General features: G+C 36.1%; 1 protein-coding gene across 1 annotated transcript; it reads right to left on the reverse strand.

Moving 5' to 3' along the window:
- Positions 1 to 2,094: 2,094 nt before the first annotated feature.
- On the reverse strand, positions 2,095 to 27,930 carry LOC115410462 (disintegrin and metalloproteinase domain-containing protein 9-like). Its single transcript, XM_030122117.1, has 19 exons — positions 27,894 to 27,930; positions 27,704 to 27,718; positions 27,369 to 27,472; positions 26,999 to 27,075; positions 26,823 to 26,886; positions 25,074 to 25,150; positions 24,384 to 24,582; positions 22,755 to 22,817; positions 20,166 to 20,237; positions 19,878 to 20,047; positions 19,161 to 19,251; positions 15,335 to 15,462; positions 15,014 to 15,185; positions 14,024 to 14,113; positions 7,079 to 7,274; positions 3,825 to 3,936; positions 2,521 to 2,695; positions 2,316 to 2,402; positions 2,095 to 2,217 (listed from the first exon to the last, which is right to left on the reverse strand). The coding sequence occupies exons 1-19, from the start codon at positions 27,928 to 27,930 to the stop codon at positions 2,095 to 2,097; spliced, it is 2,052 nt and encodes a 683-aa protein (XP_029977977.1).

The raw sequence follows: 27,930 nt of genomic DNA on the forward strand, positions 1-27,930 counted from the left end.
CAAAACTATGAATGAACACATGTGGAATTATGTACTTAACAAAAAAGTGTGAAATAACTGAAAACATCTCTTATATTCTAGTTTCTTCAAAGTAGCCACCCTTAGCTCTGATGACTGTTTTGCACACTCTTGGCATTCTCTTGATGAGCTTCAAGAGGTAGCCACCTGAAATGGTTTCCTAACAGTCTTGAAGAAGTTCCCAGAGATGCTTAGCACTTGCTGGCCCTTTTGCCTTCACTCTGCGGTCCAGCTCACCCCAAACCATCTCGATTGGGTTCAGGTCCGGTGACTGAGGAGGCCAGGTCATCTGGCGCAGCACTCCATCACTCTCCTTCTTGGTCAAATATCCCTCACACAGCCTGGAGGTGTGTTTGGGGTCATTGTCCTGTTGAAACATAAATGATGGTCCAACTAAACGCAAACCGGATGGAATGGCATGTCACTTCAGGATGCTATGGTAGCCATGCTGATTCAGGTTGCCTTCAATCTTGAATAAATCCCCAACAGCGTCACCAGCAAAGCACCCCCACACCATCACACCTCCCCCTCCATGCTTCACGGTGGGAACCAGGCATGTAGCATCCATCCGTTCACCTTTTCTGCGTCGCACAAAGACACGGCGGTTGGATCCAAAGATCTGAAATTTGGACTCATCAGACCAAAGCACAGATTTCCACTGGTCTAATGTCCATTCCTTGGGTTTCTTGGCCCAAATAAATCTCTTCTGTTTGTTGCCTCTCCTGAGCAGTGGTTTCCTAGCAGCTATTTGACCATGAAGGCCTGATTCACGCAGTCTCTTCTTAACAGTTGTTGTAGAGATGTGTCTGCTGCTAGAGCTCTGTGTGGTATTCATCTGGTCTCTAATCTGAGCTGCTGTTAATTTGCAATTTCTGAGGCTGGTGACTCAGATGAACTTATCTTCAGCATCAGAGGTTACTCTTGGTCTTCCTTTCCTGGGGCGGTCCTCATGTGAGCCAGTTTCGTTGTAGCGCTTGATGGTTTTTGCGACTGCACTTGGGGACACATTCAAAGTTTTTGAAATTTTCTAGACTGACTGACCTTCATTTCTTAAAGTAATGATGGCCACTCGTTTGTCTTTACTTAGCTGATTGGTTCTCGCCATAATATGCATTCTAACAGTTGTCCAATAGGGCTGTCAGCTGTGTATCAACCTGACTTCTGCACAACACAACTGATGGTCCCAACCCCATCAGTAAGGCAAGAAATTCCACTAACTAACCCTGACAAGGCACAGCTATGAAGTGAAAACCATTTCAGGTGACTACCTCTTGATGCTCATCAAGAGAATGCCAAGGGTGTGCAAGGCAGTCATCAGAGCTAAGGGTGGCTACTTTGAAGAAACTAGAATATGAGAGATGTTTTCAGTTATTTCACACTTTTTTGTTAAGTACATAATTCCACATGTGTTCATTCATAGTTTTGATGCCTTCAGTGAGAATCTACAATGTAAATAGTCATGAAAATAAAGAAAGTGCGAAGAATGAGAAGGTGTGTCCAAACTTTTGGCCTGTACTGTATGTGCTGATAATACCTAGTTTAAATATGGATATATGAATATATTATTACCATATTACTATATAGGACAATATAGAATATTATATGCATATATGTTATATATGTATATGTGTTTTTGTTTGGTTGGTTTGGTTTTTGCTTTGTTTTTTTTTTTTTTTTTTAGTTTTTATTAATATCTGGTATTAATATCTGGTAGGACAAGTTGTAAATGGGTATTATATTAGTGTATATAGGAAAAAGGATGTGTGACGTTGTTATACTAGTATTATTAATTATTATTATTATTATATTGATATTCATACAAAATATCGGGTATAGGAGTACATAAGTTTTTACTTCTTCCTACTCCTTTTCGAGCATGTATAATTCCATTTCATTTGTTTTTTCATTATTATTATTATTATTATTATTTACTATTATTTATTTATTTATTTATTTATTTATTATTTTTGTGGGTTGTTTGCTTATCAGTCATTTATGTACCAGTACTTATATTTTGCAGGTTGATTTTTGTTTTTATTTCACTGTCTACATGTTCAAGATAAAGATTTCATTCATTCATTCATTCACCTCACCTATCATAGCAGGTCCACTGTCTACACTCCCTCCTCGTCCCGGCCTGTCACAGCTGGGTGGCGCCCACCCGTCATCACAGTGACAGTTCCCATTATTGTTACAAACCTAAAAGAGAAAACAGCCACAACAAAACATCACACTTGTCCCTATTAGCTGGTGAACTGAAAAGCAACTGAAAAAAACAAAACCAAACACAGTCTTACCCCGTGGCGATGACAGGTGGTGTTAGCGTCACAATTCAGATTAGGCAGCAGGGCGGCGGCATCCACACATTTAAAGTCAATACAGGCCTATAAGAGGAGGTCACGGAAATGAGTCATACGTCATCCTCACCTGATAGCACCACTCCATGCACTATTTCCTGCTTATTTACAGAAACCCGCTCTTAAAATAGTTCCAGTTACTTACCTTTCCTTCAGCACAAGGGCTGCCAGGGTTTACATACGCAGGATCTAACACGCCAAGGTTGAAGTCTGCATTAACGCAAGAAGACCCATTAATTATTTGGATACTGACATGGGCGCCGGAAGGGGGGTTGTTGACGTCCACATTAGTGCACTGCACCTTTCCACACATGGCATCCCTGCAGTGGAAAAAGAGTGTGTGAAGAGAAGTGATATTTTGCTTTTTTAAATGGAATTATGCATTTTCAAACATTTCCCTGTGGTCTGCATAACTGTAAATGCTCTGCTTGGGTCGGAATTCTTCATTAGTTCAACTCCACAGGTCCATCTTCAACCCTATTTCTGAGTAATGACACCAGAAAGGTGGTTTTGAGCGCTGGCCCTTTAAATGCACATGAGCTACTTGTGGCCCCACCCCCTCCAGGTTGTTGACTGTGCTGCTCTGCTCCAACAACTGAACATTTTAAATAATTGACTCAAAGTTTGGACATATTTTCAGTATGGACTACAACCACTGCTGCTGACAAACAATTATGTCGTACTCAGAGAAATGTTCGTCGTGTTTAAATTTTTCTTGATTTTTCTCATGACGTAAACGCATCACGAAAAATCTATTGATGTTTCCTGTTCTTTCTGTTTCTTATACTTTTTGGATGGATTTAGCCCAAATCCTTCCAAGTACTCTATTGTTAAAGTGATTTGCAGATGGTCAAGGAGCATCAATAGATCTCAGTTTAAAGATGTAGGTGAACAGTATTGGCTTATTTTAAAATGATACACTACAAACAAAAAGTTAAGGATATTTCTTTTTTTTTTGTCATTTTTTTATTTGTAAATAAAACTACGTATGTCATTAAAAAAATGTGTTTCAATTCAGTTCACACAAAAAAGTAAAAAGCGCTGTGCAAGAATCCCAACTGAAAAAAATAGACCAAAAATTAACAATATTGTTAACTTTTGTTTGGAGTGTAGTTAAAAAACGTAACAAATTAAGCAGGAACTAAAACGGGTTGTAGAAATCCACTCTATTTTTGCCAGAATGAATATAAAGATAGCTTTGCAGCACATGGAGGGTTCAAATTCAAACTTTATGAACTGTTAGGGTCCAAATACACAAATAAATGAACCAAAGACTAATAAAAATGGGTTTAGCAAAATATGACCCCTTTAAGAGAAGTGTTGGGACTAAAACAAGGCAGAGTTTGACCATTTTAATGTTAACTGTACTTATTTCAATGGCTGCCCATTCCAGTTTGCCAACAAAGTTGTGAGGATACATCTGTCGAGGTCATATTCTTACACACTTACGCTGCAGCGCATTTGATGTACAGTCCATTGCTGGTATTTCCACAGTTTCCAAATAAGTTCCCCTTTGTATTGGCATGTTGGAAGCAAGCATCGGCTGCCTTTGTCGCTGGATCTGTACAAAAGAGAAAACATGAACCAAGATGTTAGATCAATGACAGACAGAAAGTCAGATTTTAAGTGCGACAGCAAGTGACAGATCACAGGACTGATTTTTGGAGCTTTATGGTTTCACAGTACTCACAAAAAACAAGAATCAGATGCCTAGAAGAAACAACATCAGAGAGTATGATGACTTACTGCGGCTGAACAACTTTATCATTCACACCAGTACATTTTGTTTTCTTTATTTTTGCCATTATATAGGGTTGTCAAAATTAATGTGTTAATGCAAATTAATCCATCACCATGATTAATCTGTTTAAATATTTTAACACAATTAACCCATCTGCAGTGAAGAATGACTCTGAACATCTCTGCCAATGCATTTGTGACAGTTTGTCCAAGTAGAGTTAGCGTCGCGCATGCACAAATGGGCAGTTGATCTGGTAGCGACAGGCAGCAGAACCAACCCATAAAGATGGAAGATGCTAAACAGCATGTTGGCCCTCTGGATGGAAGTATGAGGACAAAAAATAATAACCATGAGGGAAAAGTTGTTCCAAGTTATTTTTTTGAATCTGCTGAAGGTGTTTATTAATATGTTAAATGCATATATATTCCCTTCTTTCTTAGTCTGTTTGCTCATGCAAAATGAAACGCGATTAATATAGAGTAAAAATTAATGACATTTAATTATGGCTAACTGAAATGAATCCATAGCAACCCTGTGATTACTCTCATTAAAAATTTTAATATTTTGACAACACTAATTATAATTTAACACTCATATTGCATTTATACAGTATTGTGCAAAAGTCTTAGGCAGCCTTTAGCTTTGTTGTTTTTGCAGGGCTGTAATGTGCATGTGTCTTTATTTCTAAAAAAAAGAAATATGCAGGAACTAGAAAAGCACTCGGAGAGCGCAGACCTCCGCCAAGGAAGCTCAATGCCCCCCCCCCCCCTCCCAAATCACCACCAAAATTTAATCATTTGTTCCTTGTGCCAGTATTAACATTTCGTGAAATTTTCATCCAAATCTGTCCATAACTTTTTCAGATATCTTGCACACAGACAGACAGCTCTTAACTGATTTGTTTCCCAGCTCCTTCAAACAGGCCATCATAAGCTCCTTCAAACAGGCCATCATAGAACCAAAACTAAAGAAAACCACACTGGACCCCACAGACTTCAAAAGCTACAGGCTCATTTCAAAGCTCCCCCTATTGGCCAAAATCCTTGAGAAGGCAGTGTCTAAACAACTTACAGCTTTTCTGGAGACACACCAGATCCATGACACTTTTCAGTCTGGGTTTAGACAACGCCACTCAACAGAAACCACACTATTAAAAGTGTCTAGTGACATCCTGATGGCGGCCGACTCCGGGAAATCCACGGTCTTGGTCCTGCTAGATCTCTCCTTGGCCTTTGACACAGTGGACCATACCATAATGATTGAGAGACTGAGGGACCTGGTAGGGATGTCAGGTCCTGTGCTAGACTGGTTCTCCTCCTACCTGACCGGCAGAAGCTTCACTGTGTCAATAAACAACTTCCAATCTGACTCAGCGGATCTACTGTGTGGTGTGCCCCAAGGCTCTGTCCTGGGACCAGTGCTAATCTTACTCTATGTCCTCCCACTTGGCCACGTTATCCGACAGTATAGTGATGTCTCCCATCATCTATTCGCGGATGACATCCAGATATACTGCTCCTTTAACTCCTCTGAGCCCCACAAACTGAGTTCCTTAATCAACTGCTTGTCAGAGCTGAAGCAGTGGCTAAATGAGAACAGCCTCCAGCTGAGCTCCAGCAAAACAGAGACCCTCATTATTGCCCCGGACAGTGCAATCCCAGGGATCAAACATCACCTTGGAGACCTGAGTTCCTCGGTAAAGACCAAACTGAGGAATCTGGGTGTCATCTTTGACCAGGACATGTCTTTAGAATTCTACTCCAAACACCTCGTTAAAACCTGTTACTTCCAACTACGCAACATCTCCAAACTCAGATCTATGGTGTCCATCAATGAGCTTGTTCACGCTTTTGTGTCTTCTCGCTTAGACTACTGCAACAGCCTGTCTACATGCTTAAACAAGAAGGAGCTGGCCCGTCTACAGTTCGTCCAGAACTCTGCTGCCAGGCTTCTGACCCGCACAAACAGGAGAACCCACATCACTCCCATTCTTAAATCTCTCCACTGGCTCCCTGTTCTATATCGTCTTCATTTCAAAATTCTTGTGCTAACTTTCCAGGCTCTACATGGCCAGGCCCCTGCATACATTGCTTCCCTGATCCAGCCCTACAGCTCGACTCGTAGCTTGAGGTCTTCAGGACAGCACCTGCTGATGGTTCCACGCACTTGTTTTAGCACACGCGGTGACAGGTCTTTTAAAGCTGTGGCACCACGTCTATGGAATGACCTGCCTCTACACCTACGGTCCTTGGACTCTGTAGAGAGCTTTAAAAACCACCTCAAAACCCTCCTGTTCAAAAAGGCTTTTTAGTCTCCCACCTTACCCAGGGCCACCACGAACTGATTACACTCTATGTATTCATCATAAAATACTCCATGTGCCCCCCCCGTCTCTCTATATCTCTATCGCGCTCTCTTTTCTCCTCCTTTACTCTCTCTCTTTAACCCCAACTGGTCAAGGCAGACGGCCATCCTTCAGGAGTCTGGGTCTGCTCGAGGTTTCTGCCCGTTAAAGGGAAGTTTTTCCTCGCCACTGTCACCAATCACAAGTGTTTGCTCCTGAAGGACTCTGTTGGGTCTCTGTAAACTTGATTTGATTCTGATTTGAATTGATAAAGCACTTTGTGACTCTGTGAAAAGTGCTCTATAAATAAAATTTACTTACTTACAGACAGACAGACAAACCAATGCCAGCAAAAACATAACCTCCTTGGCAGAGGTAAATATATGTACAGTACATTTTTTTCTCCTGAAATGCATGACCACACACGTATTTGTCAGTCTTCGTAGTAATATCCAAATGGAGGTCACACTAAATACTGACTTTATCTGCAGAAGCTGTTAGTTCTCATTTGTGTACATGCGTGTATTTCAATACTGTGCAATACCAGCTGTCTAAAAGAAATTAACTGTGATTTAAGTAGCTGGGAAATTCCTGTATATGAATGGTTACTGACTGTACCTGGTGCGAAGAGATGTCTGCATTGGAAATCATACGTCTGACATTGGCCTTCATAGCAGTAGGCGGTGTTATTTTCACAGGTCAGACCATCCATAATGTAGAAATCCTCAGGACAGAAAGCACTCTGGCCATTACAGAATTCTGGGAGGTCACATGTGTTGATAGCGCTTCGACATAATGTTCCAGCAACTTTGATCTAGAACAGAAACATCATACAAGACAATGAAACTGACAGTGTTGAGCAGTCGTGACCTATATGTTATTAATTTAGTGGTTTGCTTTCCTGTAGTTTGTTGGTGGTTGTGATGGTTTTTCACCATTTCTTTCTTTCTCTCTTTTTTTTTTTTTTTACATTTTATTTAGTGCTAGACAAACATTGTGACAGGGGTAACAAGAAAAAACAAACAATCAAGACAAAACATCCGCCATACTAATTCACAGACTTCAAGGGATTCAAGTTCATAGACACCAGACAAGACAGAATAGTTCATAGACATAAAGCAAAACAAGGCGATTTACTGAGTTTGAGTGCATGCATGTGTGTGTGAATATGTGTGATTATTTATGATTATTTTGTGCATGTTGGGCATATTCAGGTGGAGACAGAAGAGGGAATGAAAACAAAATTGACAGTCTAATACAGGGGTGTCAAACTCATTTTAGTTGAGGGGCCACATTCAGCTAAATTTGATCAGAAGTGGGCTGAACCAGTAAAATCATAATATAATAACATATAAATAATGTTGAATCCAAACTTTTCCCTATGTTTTAGAGTGAAAAAAGTAAAATTACATTATGAAAATGTTTGCATCTACAAACTATCCTTTCAAACAATGTGAATAATATGAACAAACTGAAAAAAATGTGTAATTTTAACAATATTATGCTTCCAATTTTCATTTACACATGTACATTATAACTTACAGATCACAGTGGATCTACAAATACAAAAAACATTTAGTAACAGGCAGAATATTATCAAAATTGCACTTACTCCTCTTAAGACATTTCAGATTGTTCATATTTGTTCAGGTTAATAAGACATTTTTGAGATATTATACTTTGTTTTAGAGTAAATACATGAAAACATTTACATTTACAAAAAGAAAAATTTGGCGTTGTAAGTATTTATAGGTTATTATGACCCACTTGAGATTGAATTGGTCTGAATGTGGAACCTGACCTAAAATGATTGTGAAGATCTTAAGAGTATTTTTTGCATTTCACAAATTCATCCCGAGGGCCAGACTGGACCCTTTGGTGGGCTGGATTTGGCCCCTCGGGCCGCATGTTTGACACCTGTGTACTAATAAGTAAAAGGGTCACAGGATGTGAGTATACAAAAATGAGAAATCAGTAAAGGGTTTTAAATAATAGTATAGAAAGAAGATTAAGGGGGGAAAAAAGAAAGAAAGGAAAGGAAAAAAGAAAAGAAGAAAAAACAGCAAAATCAATAATATCAGACACATTAATAGTGACAGCCTTTTTCTTTTTTTTCTCCCTTTCCTCTCTGAAACTGACAGTAGTCACTTTTCCATTGGACATCTGCGCAAAACTTCACTGATATTTACTAAATGTAAAAAAAAAAAACAAGTGTGTAATGTCGGTTTTTCCATTAAATCCCAAATGTGATGTTTTGTTTATTTATTATCGCGAGATGACACAAGAAGTCATTCCATAAACATGGTGACGAACGTAAATATGGTGTTGATTTACAGATATATTCATTATTATTATATATTGCCCCTCTATCTCGTACTAAATTTAAAAAATGATTGGGTTTCCTGGTGTGTCCACACATACCGCCACATGTTTCTTCTTCTTCTTCGCTTGTTGTAACGTACGTCAACAACCATTTTTTAAATTCACCTGACTCTAGTTGCGAAAAAAGGTCTTTCCACTGCAGTTTTGTGTGATACACCACTTTCGAAAAACCACCTCTTGGCAGCGCAAAAACTTTTAATTGAAAAATGAGACTTTTGGCGAAATTGTCGTTTTTCCATTAGGTATACTTTTATGTGCAAGTAATATTTGCGCAATTTGAGGGTCAATGGAAAAGTGACTAGTGTGGAGTAGTCATGACCTATATTTAGTATTTGCTTTACTGTGGTTTGTTGGTGATCCTGTTGGTTTTTCACCATTTCTTTTATGAGGTTAACTACTAAAGCATTTATTCTTTGATTTTTCTTCTTCACTGCTTTAGTTAGTAGTAAGATCACATGAAATCCAGATTAGTTTACAAGAAAAATCTGACCTTCTTTTGCCTTTACTCACTGTGAAAAACTGTTTTTTTTTAGTTAAGATTTCTCACCTTTGAAAAATATTTAGTAAACTTCAACATATTAGGTGTCATTTCAAGTATTTCAGGTTCTTTCTGGTGGAAGATTTAGAAATCTACTGTGTAAATGTATACTAACCAATATATATATGTGCAGTAACACTTAATCATATACATTGAAAACATCAGCTTTCACTTTTGTCATTTGTTTTCCAGTTCATCTTATTAAAGTACGTGACATTTAGTACATTTAATCTCTGAGGTACGTATTTTCTAAAGAAAAAAAAATAATAAATTGTAGGCTGGTTTATTTCGGCGTGGTTATGACTTATGATGTGTAAGTCTAGACTAGATGTGTGTGTCAACACTTCACTGGAATGAGTTCCTTCTGACTTCTGCAAAGTGTGTGACAAGATTCCATAAATTCTTGCAAATGTGTCTGTGGTTTGCAACCAGCTGTGTTTTCTGAAAATACGTTAAGAAATATTTTATTGCTTAGTGTACCAACATAAATCTGGTTCGTGAAGCATCTTTGACTGTCCAAAAAAGCGCTATAAGTGTGATGTATTATTATTATTATTATTATTATTATTATTATTAATAAATCTGAAGAAGTGAGATTGTGTGCATACATTATCCTTCTGGTCCCAGTCCATTTTGTTCCATATGTTTTCCTGCCGTGAAGCACTTTGTGACTGATGTCTGTGAAAGGTGTTATAGTAATAAACCTTATTTACTTGTGCTACTAAAACTATTCAGTGTAGTGCAGGGGTCTGAAACATGTGGCCAGGGGGGCCAAAACCGGCCCGCCAAAAGGTCCAATCTGGCCCACGGGATGAATTTGCGAAGTGCAAAAATTACCCCTGATGTAGTGGCTTAAAAGACGGTTTAATTTTAGTCAGATACCATAAAATTCATATTAGTTTACTAGCAAAATTATGGCCATCTTTGCACTTTGCTCCTTACGAAAAGCCATGATTAGATTTTTTAAGTTTTTAAGATTTCAATTTCTCACCTGTGAAAAATATTTGGTTACGTATCCACACCTATAATATTTAGCACTAATATTCCATTTTTGCATCACATTTTGTTAGAAAATCTATATCACAAGATTGGCGTAAAAAGGTTGAAGAAGCACCTTGTGACAGAAGGGTTTCTGGTTCAATTTCCTGGAAAAATTGTGGGCTGATGTGCTTTCAAACATGACATTTAACCCCCCCCCCCCCCCCCAAAACACACATACATTTCCTCCCTGAGTGCATGATATGGCAGCACACTGCTCTTAGTCTGTAGTGTGTGATGTGTTCCTGCATGTTCAGCTAGTGTCTGTTTCAGTCTTTAGTTTTATTCTTATTTTACTTTTTGTAAAATTTTATATTCTATTTTCTTATTTTAATTTTTTACTTTTTGTAATTTTCTATTCACTCTATTCTTATTTTATAACATACTGGATGGTTGCTTTTTTTTATTCTGGACTAGAGTAGCATTCCTAATTTCATTGCACACACACAATGACAATAAAGGCTATTCTATTCTATTCTAGCGGTGGGTTAAATACATTGGGCTGATTTTGGTGTATGGTGCATATGTGCATGAAAGATATACTAACAAATAAAGACTCTTGGCAGTGACCTGTGGGGTCCCCCAGGGGTCTATCCTGGGACCCTCTTGTTCAGTCTTTACATGTTGCCCCTGGGCCAGTTAATACACAGTAATAATGTGTCCTACCATAACTATGCAGACGACACTCAGATTTACATCTGGCTGACAGCAGGTGAACATGGGCCTGTGGACTCACTCTGTGACTGCCTCCAACAGATCACTGTGTGGATGTAAAACAACTTTCTCCAACTAAATTCAGACAAGACTGAAGTCATTGTCTTTGGCCCACAAAAACCCAGAGAAAGTGTCATCAGTCATCTGGAATCTGTTACTCTAAAAGCTAAAAATCAGGTTAGAAATCTAGGGGTAATAATGGACTCAGACCTAAACTTTAACAGCCACATGAAATCAATTACATCATCAGCCTTTTACCATCTCAAAAACATTGCCAGAATCAAAGGTTTACTGTCTAAACCAGACTTGGAGAGACTTATTCACGCATTTATCTCTAGCAGGTTAGACTACTGTAACAGCCTTCTCACTGGACTCTCTAAACGAGCTGTAAGACAGCTGCAGTACATCCAGAACGCTGCTACTCAAGTCCTGACTAGAACCAGGAAGTACGACCCTATTAGTCCTGTGCTCAGATCTGTGCACTGGCTTCCTGTGGTTCAGAGAACAGAATTTAAAACAGCTCTGCTCGTTTACAAGTCTGTCCATGGTCTAACACCAAAGTACATCTGTGACATGTTAGTCCCATATGAACCATCTCAGACCCTGAGAACCTCAGGGTCTGGTCTTTTGCTGGTGCCCAGAGTCAGGACTAAACAGGATGAATAGAAGCTGTTTCAGTTCTATGCAGCTAAACGCTGGAACAGTCTTCCTGATGATGTGAGACAGACCTCTACTGTGACAATGTTTAAGTCCAGGCTGAAAACCACTCTGTTCGACTTTGCATAGAACAACTGAAAGGGTTCTATCAGCACTCTTCTCTTTTACTTTGTTTTAATTGATTATTATTTATATTTTATTGATTATGTTTTAATTGTAATTGTGTGTTTTTAATCTGTCTCTTCTCCATTTCTGTAAAGCACTGTGAATTGCCCTGTGTATGAACTGTGCTATACAAATAAATCTGCCTTGCCTTGCCTCTTGATGTTTAAATCTTTCAATTCAATCTTTTTTTTTTTTTTTTTGCAAAGTGGCTTTAACTGAGTTTCCTCAGTAAGTTTTATTAACCACACGGTGCTAGGTGTATGTTTTTTCCTCGACCACGTACTGTGGTGGGTACTTTTTGTGGTGCAATGTAAAATGGAAGTGTCAAACCACATATGCATTAAAAATAATTCACAGAATCTTGACATGCATTTACCAGAAGTCAGATAAGGAACAGATTCCTGTGAACTGTTGCCTCACACTGGGTCACCTGATTTTCCTTTCAGTCATACACATCATAACTCAAAAGCATGCATGGATAACTTATTATTAGACTTGAATGAAACTAAATTCTACACGACACTCAAGGATAAATCTAGTCTAGCAACTTAGGAGAAGTACAGGAAAGAAATTCTTCCTGATGTTTTTACTGATCTGTTTAGTGTTGTGCCTGCTCCACTTAAATGTTCTTCTCTTAATAAAGACTTGATTGCATTTGCATCTTTATTGGCCAGGAGGTTTATATTTTTAAAGTGGAAATTCTGATCTCCACCAACCTTCTGAAAATGGATAAAGGACGTGATCTATTTTCTTAAACTGATAAAAATTTGATTGACTTTAACACCTTTGAAAAGACATGGACTCCATCTCTGATCTATGGTAATAGTACAATCTGTCATGTTTCTCTTGACTGACTAATATATTAATTTATTTATTTTAAACACACAAAGAAACAAAACAAAACAAAATAAAGCAAAAAAACAAAAACAAAATAACATTTAAATGAACAGAATCTCTCTTCAAGTACGTGCTCGTCTGAGTTTTGCATGGTTGAAAAGAAGTAGGAAGAAGTATAAACTTATTTAATTCTACCCTTCAAGTGCTTTCACACCTTTATCACTAACTTAATACAACAATCAAACAATACATTTTTCCTAATTTTAGCATTCAACTACAACAAATATATAATGCAGTAATTGTAATATACACTATATACCATATATACACTAATACAATACTGTATTATACAGTATTGGTGTGCCTTAGTGGTTTTATTTATCATTACTATTATTATCTTTATTTGTTTTATTTTTTTTTGGTAGCATTTAAAGTGGGAATTTTGTACTTCTATTTTGTATTTATTTACTGTTTATTTTTATTTTTTTTTTGGGGGGGGGGGGGGGGTCTTTCCTGTAATCTGGAGGGGATGTGTTCCAGGGGAGGGGGAGGAGGGGATGTGTTCCAGGGGAGGGGGAGGAGGGGTTTGTTCCGCATGTTGTTTGACTGTTTGTTTCACTTTTGGATCAAACAATGGAACAACGTTCTTTGTTTTTATATGTGGAACAAAGAACAATAAACAAAAGGTAACAAAAAGCCTAAATTTAATGAACATGGGCAACAACTTACAATATGTTGTCAATACTTGAAATGATTGCTGATATTATAATACGTTACTTTTATATACATAGCCAAATATTTTTCAGGAGAGAAACCTAAATCTAAACGCCATATTTTCCTGATAACTGATCTCATTATCTGACAACAACCTAGTCTTCAAGTTTCTACAGAGAATATATCTATTGCTGCATAAATGAGCATAACAAAACAAGGCTGGCCCCATACAGATAAAAGTTACACACTCTTAAATTATGCGATTTATGTGCCTACACTGATATACTGTTTGTATTTATGTATGTGAACCCACATCACCTCCTAAAAATACATCTACCACAGTAGCTTTGCTGTGGTTCAGCTTCGTCTAGCGTGAAGTCAGTGTTAAATCTGTTCTTTACACATTACTTCCAAATGGGGACAGCTTACGTACTAGTATTTTATCTGCTATTTCGACTACATTTTGTGTCAACATAGAGCAATATTCCAGTCCAGCTGAACTCTAACAGTGTGCTGACCTGACAGTCGCTGCAGCAGCTCCCATTTGTACAGGGTGAACCGGCTGTAAACCTGCAGGTAGCGGCATCACAGCATTTGTTTGTGCATTCCTGAATGAAATGGAAACACAGAGAAAGAATGAATGCCACTGCAAAAAAGAAAAAGAGCGATAACTTGGGTCATGTTTTTGCACAAACACTGTAGTTGATATTCTGCAAATAAATCTGGATATTTTTGTGTAAACGTCTGAGAATGATGAATGGATTTTTGAACTAAAATCTGAACATTTGTAATGGGAAATAAACTACAACTACGCCGCTAAACTGACAGGAGATTACAAAAAGCGGTCCTATTTTGTATCTGTGTTACTGACATCTAGCTGTGTATTTACAATTAATTACAATGTACACCGGAAAAATCAAAATCTTACTGATTTTCTTTGTCATTTCTTGCCAAAATATCTCACCACACATAAAATAAGACAATCACCTAAAGAATAACTTTTCAGTGAGATATAAGAACTTATTTTTAGACAATAGATCTTGAAAATCTTATTTCAAGAAATCTTACCAAGATAATTTTCACTTGTTTCATGAGCAGATTTTTTGTTGCTTGAATTAAGCAAAAAAATCTTGATTAAGCAAAAAAAATCTTGAATTAAGCAAAAAATCTGCCAATGAACAAATGAAAATTATCTTGGTAAGATTTCTTGAAATAAGATTTTCGAGATCTATTGTGTAAAAATAAGTTATTATATCACACTGAAAAGTTACTCTTTAGGTGATTATGTCTTATTTTAAGTGTGATGAGATATTTTGAATAGAAATGAGAAAAATACACATGGTAAGATTTAGATTTTTTGACCCCATTTGAATTCCAGGTGACCCCAGTGTATTTGCAAATACTCTAGTGTATTGGCCAAAGAACATGATGAGTTTCATGCCTGTTAGAAGGGTAAAAACCCATAACAAACAACACGTTGTGTACTTTGTCTGTGGGCAGGTTTCTACCTGGGGTGTGCCACAGTCACACTGCTCTCCTTCCTCCAACAGGCCATTGCCACACTTTGCAATACCAACAATATCAGATTGGGAGGGCATGTTTTTCAGACACACACCACCTCCTCCACGGATCAGCTTCTCAAAGTCATCTCCACTGCATGTACTGAATGTGGTGGACCCACTGCAGTGTATCAGGATAAACCATGAATGGAAAGAAATCACACAGAACATTGAAAATTAGAGACATTCAGCACAGACATGTTGACATTTGATGCATGAACAACTTAAAATGTGAGAGTTTCAGTTTCGTATCTGTTTCTGTGGTTTTACCTGACAATGGCAGCCATTATGCAGCTTCCACTGCAGCTGCAGCGACCGTCATCATGTTGCATGCCAAGGTTATGGCCCATCTCATGGGCCACCACGGTGGAGGCATAATTCAGATTGCCATTGCCGAACTGCACAAACATATATAGAATATTATGATGTGAAAATATTTCATAGTTTAATAATGTTGTAATTAGGGCTGTCAAAGTTAATGCATTATTGCAGATTAATCCATCATCATGATTAATCAGATGAAAAATTTTAAGGCAATTAACACATCTACAGCATAGAATGATTTTGAACGTCTCTGCCAACGCATTTGGGGCAGTTTGTCCAAATAGAGTTAGCGTCGCACATATGCAAATGAGCAGTTGATTCAGTAGTGACAGGCAGCAGAACCAACCCATTAGCATGGAAGACGCTAAACAGCACGTTGGCCCTCTGGATGGAAATATGAGGCCAAAAAAACCAAGATGGAACAGTTGTTTCCTGTTGATTTGTTCCAAGTTGTTTTGTTGAAACTGTTGAAGGTGTTTAATAAACACGTTATGCGCATAGGCCTATATATTCCCTTCTTTCTTGAGTCTGTTTGCTCATGCAAAATGAAACGTGATTAATATAGATTAAAAATGAATATTTAATGGTGATTAATCGAAATTAATCCACAGCAACCCTGTGATTAATCTGATTAAAAATTTTAATCGTTTTACAGCACTAATTGTAATATACAATTCTGAAACTGGAAAAATGGTGTCTTAACCCTCAAAGACCTAAACGGCCACTGACAACCAAAAGCATCCACTGATCTATATCTGAACTGATCTGATCCCATCAAACATTTAAATCATCTAGTTGAAGTGCAGTTTCTCATCTTTCCAGTGACATTAAACGTGTCTCATTCGCATGTTTAGAAGCTAAGGAGTGGACATGGAAATAAGTTCAGGTTCTGCATCACTATCATTATTTGTTTACACGGAGCCTTCACGAAAATCTACATGATCAGTAAATTAAATATGGGAAAATAGTTGATTTTGAGTGAAAAACACAAATGTAGAGGGTAATAATATAACAAATCCCTTAAAAGATAATAAAATCACAGTTAAAAAATATTTTGAAGGCTACAGTAGGCTTGTTGAGATACTTATTTGTAGAAAGTGTATTACTCCTAGTCGACAGAGGTCAGCATCCCCCCCAGTGTTATAAGCAAAGAGGAGAAGCAAAGATAAGCAACACAGACACTGAGCAAGATGAGACATTAGGAGCCATTATACTTAAAAACTATCATTTTATTTTAAAGGACATGGTCAGTTTGTGGTCTACCACTGATGTCATCACTAAGTTTATTGGTGTTGTGCGACTCTGGCATTTTAACACCAACCTAAATCTAAAACTAAATCTGTAACGAAGGTCATAAAAACAAAGAGTCTACGCAGAGTGATGTGGAATTGTATTGTATGTGTCTTTGTGACCAGGCAGGGTGTGTTTGTGTGTCATGACATACTTGAGACAGAGGTTAGAAAAGCAGAAAGTTGAGATAAAAAAGTTAAAATTAAGTAAACAATGTAGAGTCAAGGTCCCTTCAGCCATGTGGGTGAATCTGTGAATAGCTGATTGTGTTAAAATGGAAGAGACTGTACAGTTTCATCATATCCTTTAAAACAGAGAGTTAAATAACCATCCTCGTCTGAAAGGAGTGACTGATGAAGAAGTCAGATAGTGAAGGTTTTATAAATACAAGCATGGCAGAAAATGTTAGCAAAGACACAAATTGACTCTTTGCATTAATGTAATTTATTTACCACAAAAAAGTCTTTGAAACTAATAAAATGCTTATAATTGTTCTTCATTTTACTGTCATATCTGCTACTGTTTGGTTCCATTTTGCACTTTCCATTATTGTATTGTACTACTGCTCCTACTGTAAATAGATTAACATGTACACTTTATATCCTGTTATAGTTAACTCTTTATACCGTTTATTCATATTAAATTTTTTACCTCTTTTAAAAGATGATAGAAACAGTATCTCAATTCTTTGCATGTTCTATGCATCTAGTGAATTGACAATAAAGAATCTTTAACCCAGAAGGACCCAGTATGACTTTTGTGGCAGTCACCAAATGCATTTTTCTCTCTATTTAACCTTTCCTGTGTGATTTATGACCATTTATTATAATATTATCCTCTGAATTTAGTTTTTTTCCCAGTGGAAATTATCTATTTTCCTATGTTTAATAAACTGATCATGTATATGTTCATAAAACTTCACAGTAAATTCAAAGGTTATTGTATCAAAACAGAAAAAAAAAATGAAGAAACAGGGACTTTTTCAGCAAAATCTCTCATTAACTGAACATAAACCCAGGGTCTCCATCCACTGACATTGATCCAACTCTATGAATTTTACAGGTGAATCAATAGTGTAGAAGATGACGGTGTTTCCATGGTAACTACTGAGCCTCTGAACGTCCAAATGAGTCATATCTGATGAGCATGAAAAGATGAAACACTGCATTTTACACTAATTATTTACATGCATTGATAGGATTAATGGATGAAGAGTTTTGATCAGAAGATGCTAGGTCTTTATGGGTTAAAACTTTGAAAAAGGCTGGAAAAAAACTAAAGAAACTGAAGCAGCGGAGCTTGCAGACACAAAACCTTTGGCCAAACCTGTACAGCTTGCACATCCAAAGAGCACACTGCTTAGTGTACAGATCACATTGCGCAGTTTTTATCTGCCTACCACTGCTGCTACTTTTATCTGAACTAGTCATAACATGTAAATACACATAACATGGTGACAGCAAAGATATGTCTGGGAAATTTGCATGTATTTCTCATAAACAAATAATCTCAGTTATACCCAAAGTAGTCTTTATATTTCATAAGTAAATGAAAAATGACATTTAGGTGACTTTAGGCAATATCATAGTACTAGTAGTAGTAGTAGTAGTAGTATGTCTGCTATCTGTATTTCTAGACAGAGTAATAAGTAAGTATATATACCCAGCAGTATACACTTGTCACGTCACACATGTTGCCATTTATTCAAATTGATGGAGACAAAACCCATTTTTACTCGAGAATGCGTAACTTGCAATTTAAGACTATATTATGTTAAAAAATGATTGAGAAACAGTTAATATTCCAAAAAAAAGAATATCAAAAGGTCTTATGAGGGTTATTTTGCTTAATTTCTATACAGAATTGCTAGTTGTTTAATCATTTTTTGTAAAGTTGCATCTTTAAAGCCAATGACAATCCATTTTTAACACATCTGTCTGATACTATTGTACACAATATACTTCATAAGAGGGGTTGTGCCTCATGCAATCCCACTTAAAAAACAAAAACTAACCCTTTAACTGCTTGCATCTTTTGCTGATAAAGTATATTAGATTTGATATGATACATGAAGGCATGGAGTCAAATCTAAACAGATTATGAGTTATCAAAAATAAAATCTTTGCTTAATGGACAGGGAAGCTGTGAAAACGGCTTAACATTACAGTAATTGCATGTGTGTCTTTAATTAAATGACCTAAAAATAGCACATATTTTCCACTTAGCTGGTTATAGCACATTTCAATACACCCAAGAATTTTAAGAATGCCATAAGACAAATAAACCTGCCTTGTCATGCAGCTAATAATTCAAGCCAAACCTGTTAGGGTGCTACATTACAAAAAGACTCTGTTAGACTGAACTCCACTTACCATAACTCTCATGAATGATTCAGAGAGGATCAGTTACTACACAAATGCTTACACCATCAAAGCACCATGGTGTCAGCTGATGTGAGAAGTCAAAAGGGAGTTGAACTTACCACGTTGATTCCTCCGGAGGTCGCCTCGGAGCAGACGGTACCCACAAAGGCGATGCCCACGACACCACCTGCATATACATTAGGCCGGCCGCTAGGACACAGACACATAAAACACACATTGAAATTACAGAAAATAAGGCAGGTAATGTATTGATTATTCTAAAACACAAGTCAAAATGACAGAAAATAAGGCAGGTATTGTATTGATTATTCTAAAACACAAGTCAAAATGACAGAAAATAAGGCAGATATTGTATTGATTATTGTAAAACACAAGTCAAAATGAAGGAAAAAAAGGCAAGTATTGTATTGATTATTGTAAAATACAAGTCAAAATTACAGAAAATAAGGCAGGTATTGTGTTGATTATTGTAAAACACAAGTCAAAATTACAGAAAATAAGGCAGGTATTGTGTTGCTTATTGTAAAACACAAGTCAAAATTACAGTAAATAAGATAGGTATTGTATTGATTATTGTAAAACACAAGTCAAAATTACAAAAAACAAGGCAGGTATTGTATTGATTATTGTAAAATTGTAAAATGCAAGTCAAAATGACAGAAAATAAGGCAGATATTGTATTGATTATTGTAAAACACACATCAAAATTAAAAAAATAAGGCTGATTTTGTATTGATTATTCCAAAATAGCATTATTTATCATTCTTATTTAAATAACAAACATTAATGCTTTTACTAGAAAATGTAAAACTTACACAATGAGCTGCCCGATGTCATGTCTGAGTTTTGGTATCAGTGTCTCTTTCCTCCACTTGACAAAGCGTCCTAATACCGCTCTTGCCGAGCCGTCCACGCTAAAAGGATTACTCTCCTTAAAAACCTCCAGACCCACCAGCACCACACGGATATTCAGCCGCTTATAATACTAGATTAAAACAGAAATACATAATCATAGCATCATACCAGCTGATCACACGAGCACATTTAGACAGCCTGATCACAAAAATAGGTACACTTTAGCTTAAATTAACTAAAAATCTCACCCCATCCAGTAGATTGGCCATTTGAACCATCTCCTCTCTTACTGCTGTCTCATTTTGTTTCCTGAACACATACTGTAAAGACAAATAAAGGTTGTTAATTATTGATTCATTGCAATTATATTACAGAGCTGTTGAGACCACTGGTTTTACTATGTTTGAGTACGTGTTCTAGAAACCATTGACAACACTTTTACCAAATTCCAAATAATAAAAGGGCCATTTAGAATTATAAGGCTTAAGAAGTAAAGGTTTTGCTTAAGCGTTAGCAATAATGTTGAATGAGTTATCTAAAGAGCAATAAAGTTAAAAATTTTACAATAACTTCAGACAGATGTTGACTTAGAAGTAACATTTAAGGATTTAGCTTTAGTGTTAGCTTCACACTAGATGAGCTAGCTAAAGGGACATCTTAGCAATGAAATAAACAAGTTAGCCAAAGAGTTCCCTTATGAATTAACATTAAATAACTTAGCTGTAGAGGTAGCTTAGCAATGAGGTAAATGATTTAGCCAAAGATTTAGCTGAACAATAAGATGAGTTAGCTAAAGGGACAGCTTAGCCAGAACATGAAATGAATTAGCTAGAGTTAGCTTAGCAATGAAGTAAACAAGTTAGCCAAAGATTTAGCTGAACAAGAACATTAATTGAGTTATCTAAAGAGTTAGCTTAATTCATTGCAATTACATTACTGAGCTATTGTAGGAAAAATTGAGACCACTAGTTTGACTACATTTGGATGTGTGTTCTAGAAACCACTGACAACATTTCCACCAAATTCCAAATAATAAAAGGGCCATTTAGAATTTTAGGGCTTAAGAAGTCAAGTGTTTGCTTAAGCGTTAGCAATAATGTTGAATGAGTTACCTAAAGAGCAGTAAATTTAAAGATTTTACAATAAATTTAAATGAATGTTGGCTTAGAAGTAACATTTAAGGATTTAGCTTTAGTGTTGGCTTCACACTAGATGAGTTAGCTAAAGGGACAGCTTAGCAAGAGCATTAAATGAATTAGCTACAGTTAGCTTAGCAATGAAGTAAACAAGTTAGCCAAAGAGTTCCCTTATGAATTAACATTAAATAACTTAGCTGTAAAGTTAGCTTAGCAATGAGGTAAATGATTTAACCAAAGATTTAACTGAACAATAACATTAAATGAGTTATCTAAAGAGTTAGCTTAATTCATTGCAATTATATTACTGAGCTGTTGTAGGAAAAATTGAGACCACTAGTTTGACTACATTTGGGTGTGTGTTCTAGAAACCACTGACAACATTTCTCCCAAATTCCAAATAATAAAAGGGCCATTTAGAATTTTAGGGCTTAAGAAGTCAAGTGTTTGCTTAAGCGTTAGCAATAATGTTGAATGAGTTATCTAGAGAGCAGTAAAGTTAAAGATTTTACAATAAATTTAAACAAATGTTGGCTCAAAAGTAACATTTACAGATTTAGCTTTAGTGTTAGCGTCACACTAGATGAGTTGGCTAAAGGGACAGCTTAGCAAGAACATGAAATGAATTAGCTAGAGTTAGCTTAGCAATGAAGTAAATGAGTTAGCCAAAGATTTAGTTGAACAATAACATTAAATTAGTTAGCTAAAGAGTTAGCTTAGCAATGGAGAGATGAAAAATCCTGCCACTTGCAGTGTTCCCAAAGGGAGCCATCTTCATAAAAAATATTGACAGAGGTCATTGCAAATAGACAAATATATGTATATTTTTAACCTTTTTGAATTGTGCAACCATTTACACATATGTTTGTCATTGTAAAATATAATTTGATGAGGTAAAAAGGCTGTGGTTTGTAGTAAAAAAAAAAAAAAAAAAAAAAAAAAAAGGATTGAAACATCTAGTTTAGTGTCACACAGCTGAATGGACTGTATCTCTTAAAATTAGCCAAAAATAGCCACTGCCTTGGTAAATTTTACCTTAAGATTTGACAGCAAAGTGAAAAAAAATATTAAAAGAGTGGAAAATCATTCCAAACTTGACATGTTGAAGCTGGGGGGACATTTTCAGTGACTCTTAACGCATTGTGTGGAGAGAAAGTTAAGACATCCCTTCATAATTTTCACTACTAGTCTTTGTATTTACATAGTTTCAAAGTCTGCTACATCAAAAAAATTACAACAGTCACTTTGTTAAGTTGTAAAATTATCTTTTAAATATACCAACATTATCTGTGTAAATAAAGCATAATTCAAAACAGGATCAGATAATTTCTTATCTCTAGTCATTGACTGTGTCAGAATGATAAAATGTAGTGTTTTCAGACCATGTGTAATGGAAATAATAGAAGTTCATATTCATATTCAGTCACAGCTTTCATGTTTCTTGACGTATTCTTCATATGTTTAATATTGCTGTGAGCTGCTTGATGCCACTCCCAAAGAAAAAACACAAAGAGCTTGGCTTTGTTTGCTGTGATCATTAATCTTCCTCCTGATCATGACTCTACAGGTGCTTAACAGGGTTCTTGTGTGAACATTTGCAGTGGTTTCTTATTTAATTCGAGAGCTGTAGATCTTTTGTTACATGCAGTCACTTAAATTTACAAACAATCCTTTTGAAACAGATACTGAATATAGACTTACCCTGAGGTTATCCACAACCAGTGCCAACTCTACGTAACTGGTTTCTGGCAAATTGCGCTTTTTCTGTTGAAATAACAAGCGCAAATCAGTTAAAATCTCAGCTACTCTCCATTTAACCCATAAAGACCCAGTGCTACTTTTGTGTCAGTTCCAAAATGAATTTTCCTCTGTATTTAACCTTTCTTAAGTGATTTAATCACCATTTATTTTAATATTATCCTCTGCATTTTGCATTTTTTTCAGTCAAAATCCAGTATTTTCCATTATTTAACTGATCATGTAGATGTTCATAAAAACTCAGATTAAAAGCTGATGGTTATTATATAAAAAATTGAGAAAACTGAAGAAAAAGTGACTTTTTCAGTTAAATATATCAGTAACTGAACATAAACCAAGTGTCTCCATCAACTATCATTGATCCAACTCCATCGGTTTTACTGGTGGATCAATGTTGTAGAACACAGGTGTCAAACATGCAGCCCAGGGGCCAAAACCAGCCCACCAAAGGTTCCAATCTGGCCCGCATGATGAATTTACAAAGTGCAAAATGCAAAAATTACCCTGATGATATTAACAGTCAAGGGCATCAAACTCAAAAATAACAGCATAATAATCTAGAAATAATGACTCCAAATTTTCTTCTTAGTTTAATGTGAAAAAAATATGACATTATGCTTATAAATACTGGGAACACCATTTTTTTTCTCTTTGACTTATTGCAAAGAACATTAAATTCTGATATACTTCAACAATAAAATGTCAATAACCTGAACAAAGATGAACAATCTAGAATGTCTAAAGAAAAATACGTGCAATTTTAACAATATTCTGCCTGTTTTGTGTCTTGGTAGATCTAATCTGTAATGCACATCTGTTAATATATATATTAATATATAAGTTGAGGCATAATATTGATAAAATTGTACTTTTTTTTCTTCTGAAATTTCAGTTTTTTCCATTTATTCCCATCTTTTTAAAATTGGATAGAAATAGTTTCATCATCTAATGTTATTTTTGCTCTAAAAAATCTGGAGTTGTCATTATTTATAGACTATTCTGCTATTATTTTACTGGCCCGGCCCGCTGGAGATCAAACTGGGCTGAATGTGGCCCCTGAAAGAAAATGAGTTTGACATCCCTGTTGTAGAAGATGACGGTGTTTCCATGTTCACTACAGAGCCTCTGAATGTCCAAATGGTCATATCTGATGACCATGAAAAGACGGCAAACTGTATTTTACACCTATTACTTACATGTATTGATAGGATTAGTGGATCAACAGGTATTAAACATTTCAGATCAGTAGATGGTTTTGGTCGCTAGCAGCTGTTTGGGTCTTTATGGGTTAAATACCTTTATACATTGCAAATATGAAAACTTGAATGAGTGCTAGAGACCATGGATAGACTTTAGAAATACTTAAAAAGAACATACTTGACGCCCATTTTTCAATTGCTACTCAATTGTTCTCTTTGTTTGTTCGTTTTCTGTTTGTTTGTTTTTTGTCTTGTTTTATAAAAAACAAAACTATCAATGTATAAAATATGTAAATCTTGCATTGTAAACCAAATAAAAACTTGAATTAAAAAAAAAAAAAAAAAAACTTGAATGACTAATGAGCATCCAAACCTGCAGCAGTGACATCAGCGACTGGCCCAGTTCAAAGGGTGTATGGGTTTGTGTTGCATTTGCGTTGACTTCACTGACGACGCCACAGGTGACCGGCTCTGAGTGGACGTCCTCCAGCAGGTACAGAACATGCTCATTGGACGTAGACTTGGGCATCGGTTCAAGTCCGTAGGTCTCATTTTCAAGAAAGATCACACCACTACAGAATAAGAGGAAAAAGCAGATACAGATAACTTAAAGGTGTTTTTTCTATTTAGCATCAGAATCAGAGTCCAAAATTAGACACTGTGTGATGTTAAAGGGCAGAAAAGTCTCTTAACTCCTTATGGTTACACACTTTGTTTTTCTAATTATCCCTGAAACATTTTTCTCTACAATACATAAAATCGTGTGTAGTTACTCAAAACAAAAGAACACAAATCAATCAGATGTAGACCCTTAAACTGAATTCCTTCATATTGCCTTTTTCAGAATAGACAGATATGAAGACACAGCGGCCTTGACATTTAGCAACAATTTCTTCAGTTTATCCTTGAATCTTAGTTTTGTTTATTTTTTATTGTTTACACAGATCCCCATTAGCTTCCACCATAGTGGTTGCTACTCTTCCTGGGCTTACAAAATACATACATAAATAAAAACAAGTTTACAATTTATTATTGTTATTGGTGCTGGAGGTATTTGTCAAACCTGAGGCCGGAGCAGGTGCTGAGAGCCACCAGTGAGTCAGGGTATCCTTCAACCTCCCCGTGGTAATAACAGTGCACCTTGGAGAAAGAAAAAGCAGAAACAGACTCAAGAGCTTTGCATTAAATGTGCAGATGAAACATTTTTTTTCTGCTACAAGAATTAAGACACAGCCATCTTCAGCTCTAGACAAAATGCTACTTTCTAACAAGCCATCAATCGGGGATCCTCTGCCATGTCTAAATGCAGCTGCAGTGCTTTGGCATTGGAATTTTTGCTAAATAAAAAATTACTTATGTAGATGCTTTTAAGCTTCCTTTTACCCTTTTTTAACACCTTATACAAGTGTTACTCTCTATCTGAACCACACTGTGAACAAACCTGCAATCAAAATAACTTTTATTTACAATATTCTTAGGTTTTTGTCACTTTGCAATTGTGATATAACTTAGAATTTAAAAGGTCGACTTGATATCCCAGATAGCAAATCATTATGGCTCTTAAATCTGGCCCAAAACTGGCATGCCATTTGGCAAAGTTCTTGGTGGATGTACGGGCCTTAAATGGCCATAAATAGGCAAGCCAAAATCAAACCAGAAGGAAGCCAAAATTCACCCAAAACTAATTGTGGACTTCCAAAATATAGACATAATTGTCCCAGAAAAGCCCCAAATCCCCATAATCTAGCCAAAAAGTACCCAAAACATGCCATACCATTCCTATACTTGATCCCGCTCTTTGCCTAGTCTTTTGGTTAACCAGACATATGCCATAACTCAGCCATATATTGCTGGTGCCTCCATATCTATTATGGATAACCTTAATCATACCACAGTTAAGCCTAAAGGTTTTCATAATGCCAAAAGAAAGCCAAAAATGCCAAATGTATGCCATAATACTGCCAAAATATTTGCTATCTGGGATGGGTTTTTCCATGGCCGACGACAATTTTAGTCGGCCAATGGCTGATATCTACAGCTGATTTTAGAGGCCAATATTTAAGGCAGATTTTTTTTTTTTTTAAAGCACATGGAATGTAAAATACATTTGAAAGACTCAGATAATTAAGATTTTTATGCAGCAATATAAATGAAATTATTAATACATGTGCACATAGTACTCTTCTAACATTTATTGAACTTCAAGCGCTACCCACACAGGTGTCTGATTAAATATCTTATAACATTACTACTACTGATCAAATATCGGCTAAAAAAACATAAATCAAGGCTGATGGCCAATATTGAAAAAAAATGTAGAGGTCGACTGATATGTTTTTCTACGGCCAATGCCGATTTAAAAAAATTTTGGTCAACCAATGGCGTACATCTACAGCCGATTTTAGAGGCCAGTATTTAAGGCTGATTTTCTTTTTTTTAAGCACATTGAGTGTAAAATACAATTTAAACACTCAAATAATTAAGATTTTTATGACACAATATAAATGAAATTATTAATTCATGTGTACATAGTACTCTTTGAACATTTATGGAACTTCACGTGCTGCCCACACAGATACCTGATCTAATATCTTATAACATTTTTACAACAGATCAAATATCAGCTTTAAAAAAAAAAAAAAAAAAATCAAGGCTAATGGCCGATATTGAAAAAAATCAATAGATCCGCCGGCCAATATATCGGTAAACAAGTTCTGCTTTAAAAACTTCAAAGGCACCACAGACCACAGATTAGAATGGTACTACTGCTGGAGGAAAGCCTTGAAGATAAGCCACAAGAACATTCACTTACATGTTGTTTGGGAAATGTTGATTTGCCGCCTGAATACTGAACAAAGTTAGGGTGTAAAAAGTCTCTGAGAGGAAGAGAAAAATAATATTCAGTCATGAAGCAACAGGTTTTAACAATACATAATGATAGTGCAAAATAAAAAAAATAAATAAAAAAGAATTTTAAAAAAAGCATACCTGTTCTTTTTCAGATGAAGATAGTGTTTTTTGTCTTTTATGTTGAGTGAATATGAAATTGTCTCATCTTCATTTTCCTGAATAACAAGAACGCAGTTTTAAATAGTCCCACAATAGTTCAGAACATACACTACAAACAAAAAGTTAAGGATATTTTTAATTTTTGGGCTTATTTTTTCATTTGGGATTCTTGCGCAGTGCCTTTTCCTGTGTGAATTGAATTGAAACATATTTTTTTTAATGACCAGACATAGTTTTATTTACAAATGGCAAAAATGACACCAAAAAAAAATTACATAAAAAAATGAAATATCCTTAACTTTTTGTTTGTAGAATATAATTTTAAAATAAGCCAATACAGTTCACCTACATCTTTAAACTGATTTCCATCGATGCTCCCTGACCATCCGCGAATCACTTGTGGATTAACAACAGAGTACTTGGAAGGAATTGAGCTAAATCCATCCAAAAAATCTAGGAAACAAGAAGAACAGGAAACATTATAAGAGATGCGTCGTGATGCGTTCACGTCATGAGAAAAATCAAGAAAAATTTAAACATTTTAATTCTACTTTAATCATATATTCCATTCTGTCTCGTCTAAGTGTAAATAAAGATAAACACATTTGTAGATCGAAAAGCTCCTGTTGAACACATCCAGAGACAGAACATACAATAACATGGAACAAAAACACAGCAACTCACCTTTACTGACAGTTCCTGAAATATAACAAAGCAAGAAAAAACAAGCGAAAAGTGAGTATTTTTTGCTCATGATCGTGGTTTACACAGCTTGGATTATGTCCCCATCTGAGCCTCTGCTGTTGCTGGATGTAAAGCTCGTGTTTTGTGATCTTCTTCTTGTTACTCAGGTGTCTTTACATGTGTATCCAACGACAGGTGAGCTCCAGCAGGGCCAGACTGAGACTCAT

The sequence above is a fragment of the Sphaeramia orbicularis genome, chromosome 19, assembly GCF_902148855.1.
Source record: "Sphaeramia orbicularis chromosome 19, fSphaOr1.1, whole genome shotgun sequence".
NCBI lineage: Eukaryota > Metazoa > Chordata > Actinopteri > Kurtiformes > Apogonidae > Sphaeramia > Sphaeramia orbicularis.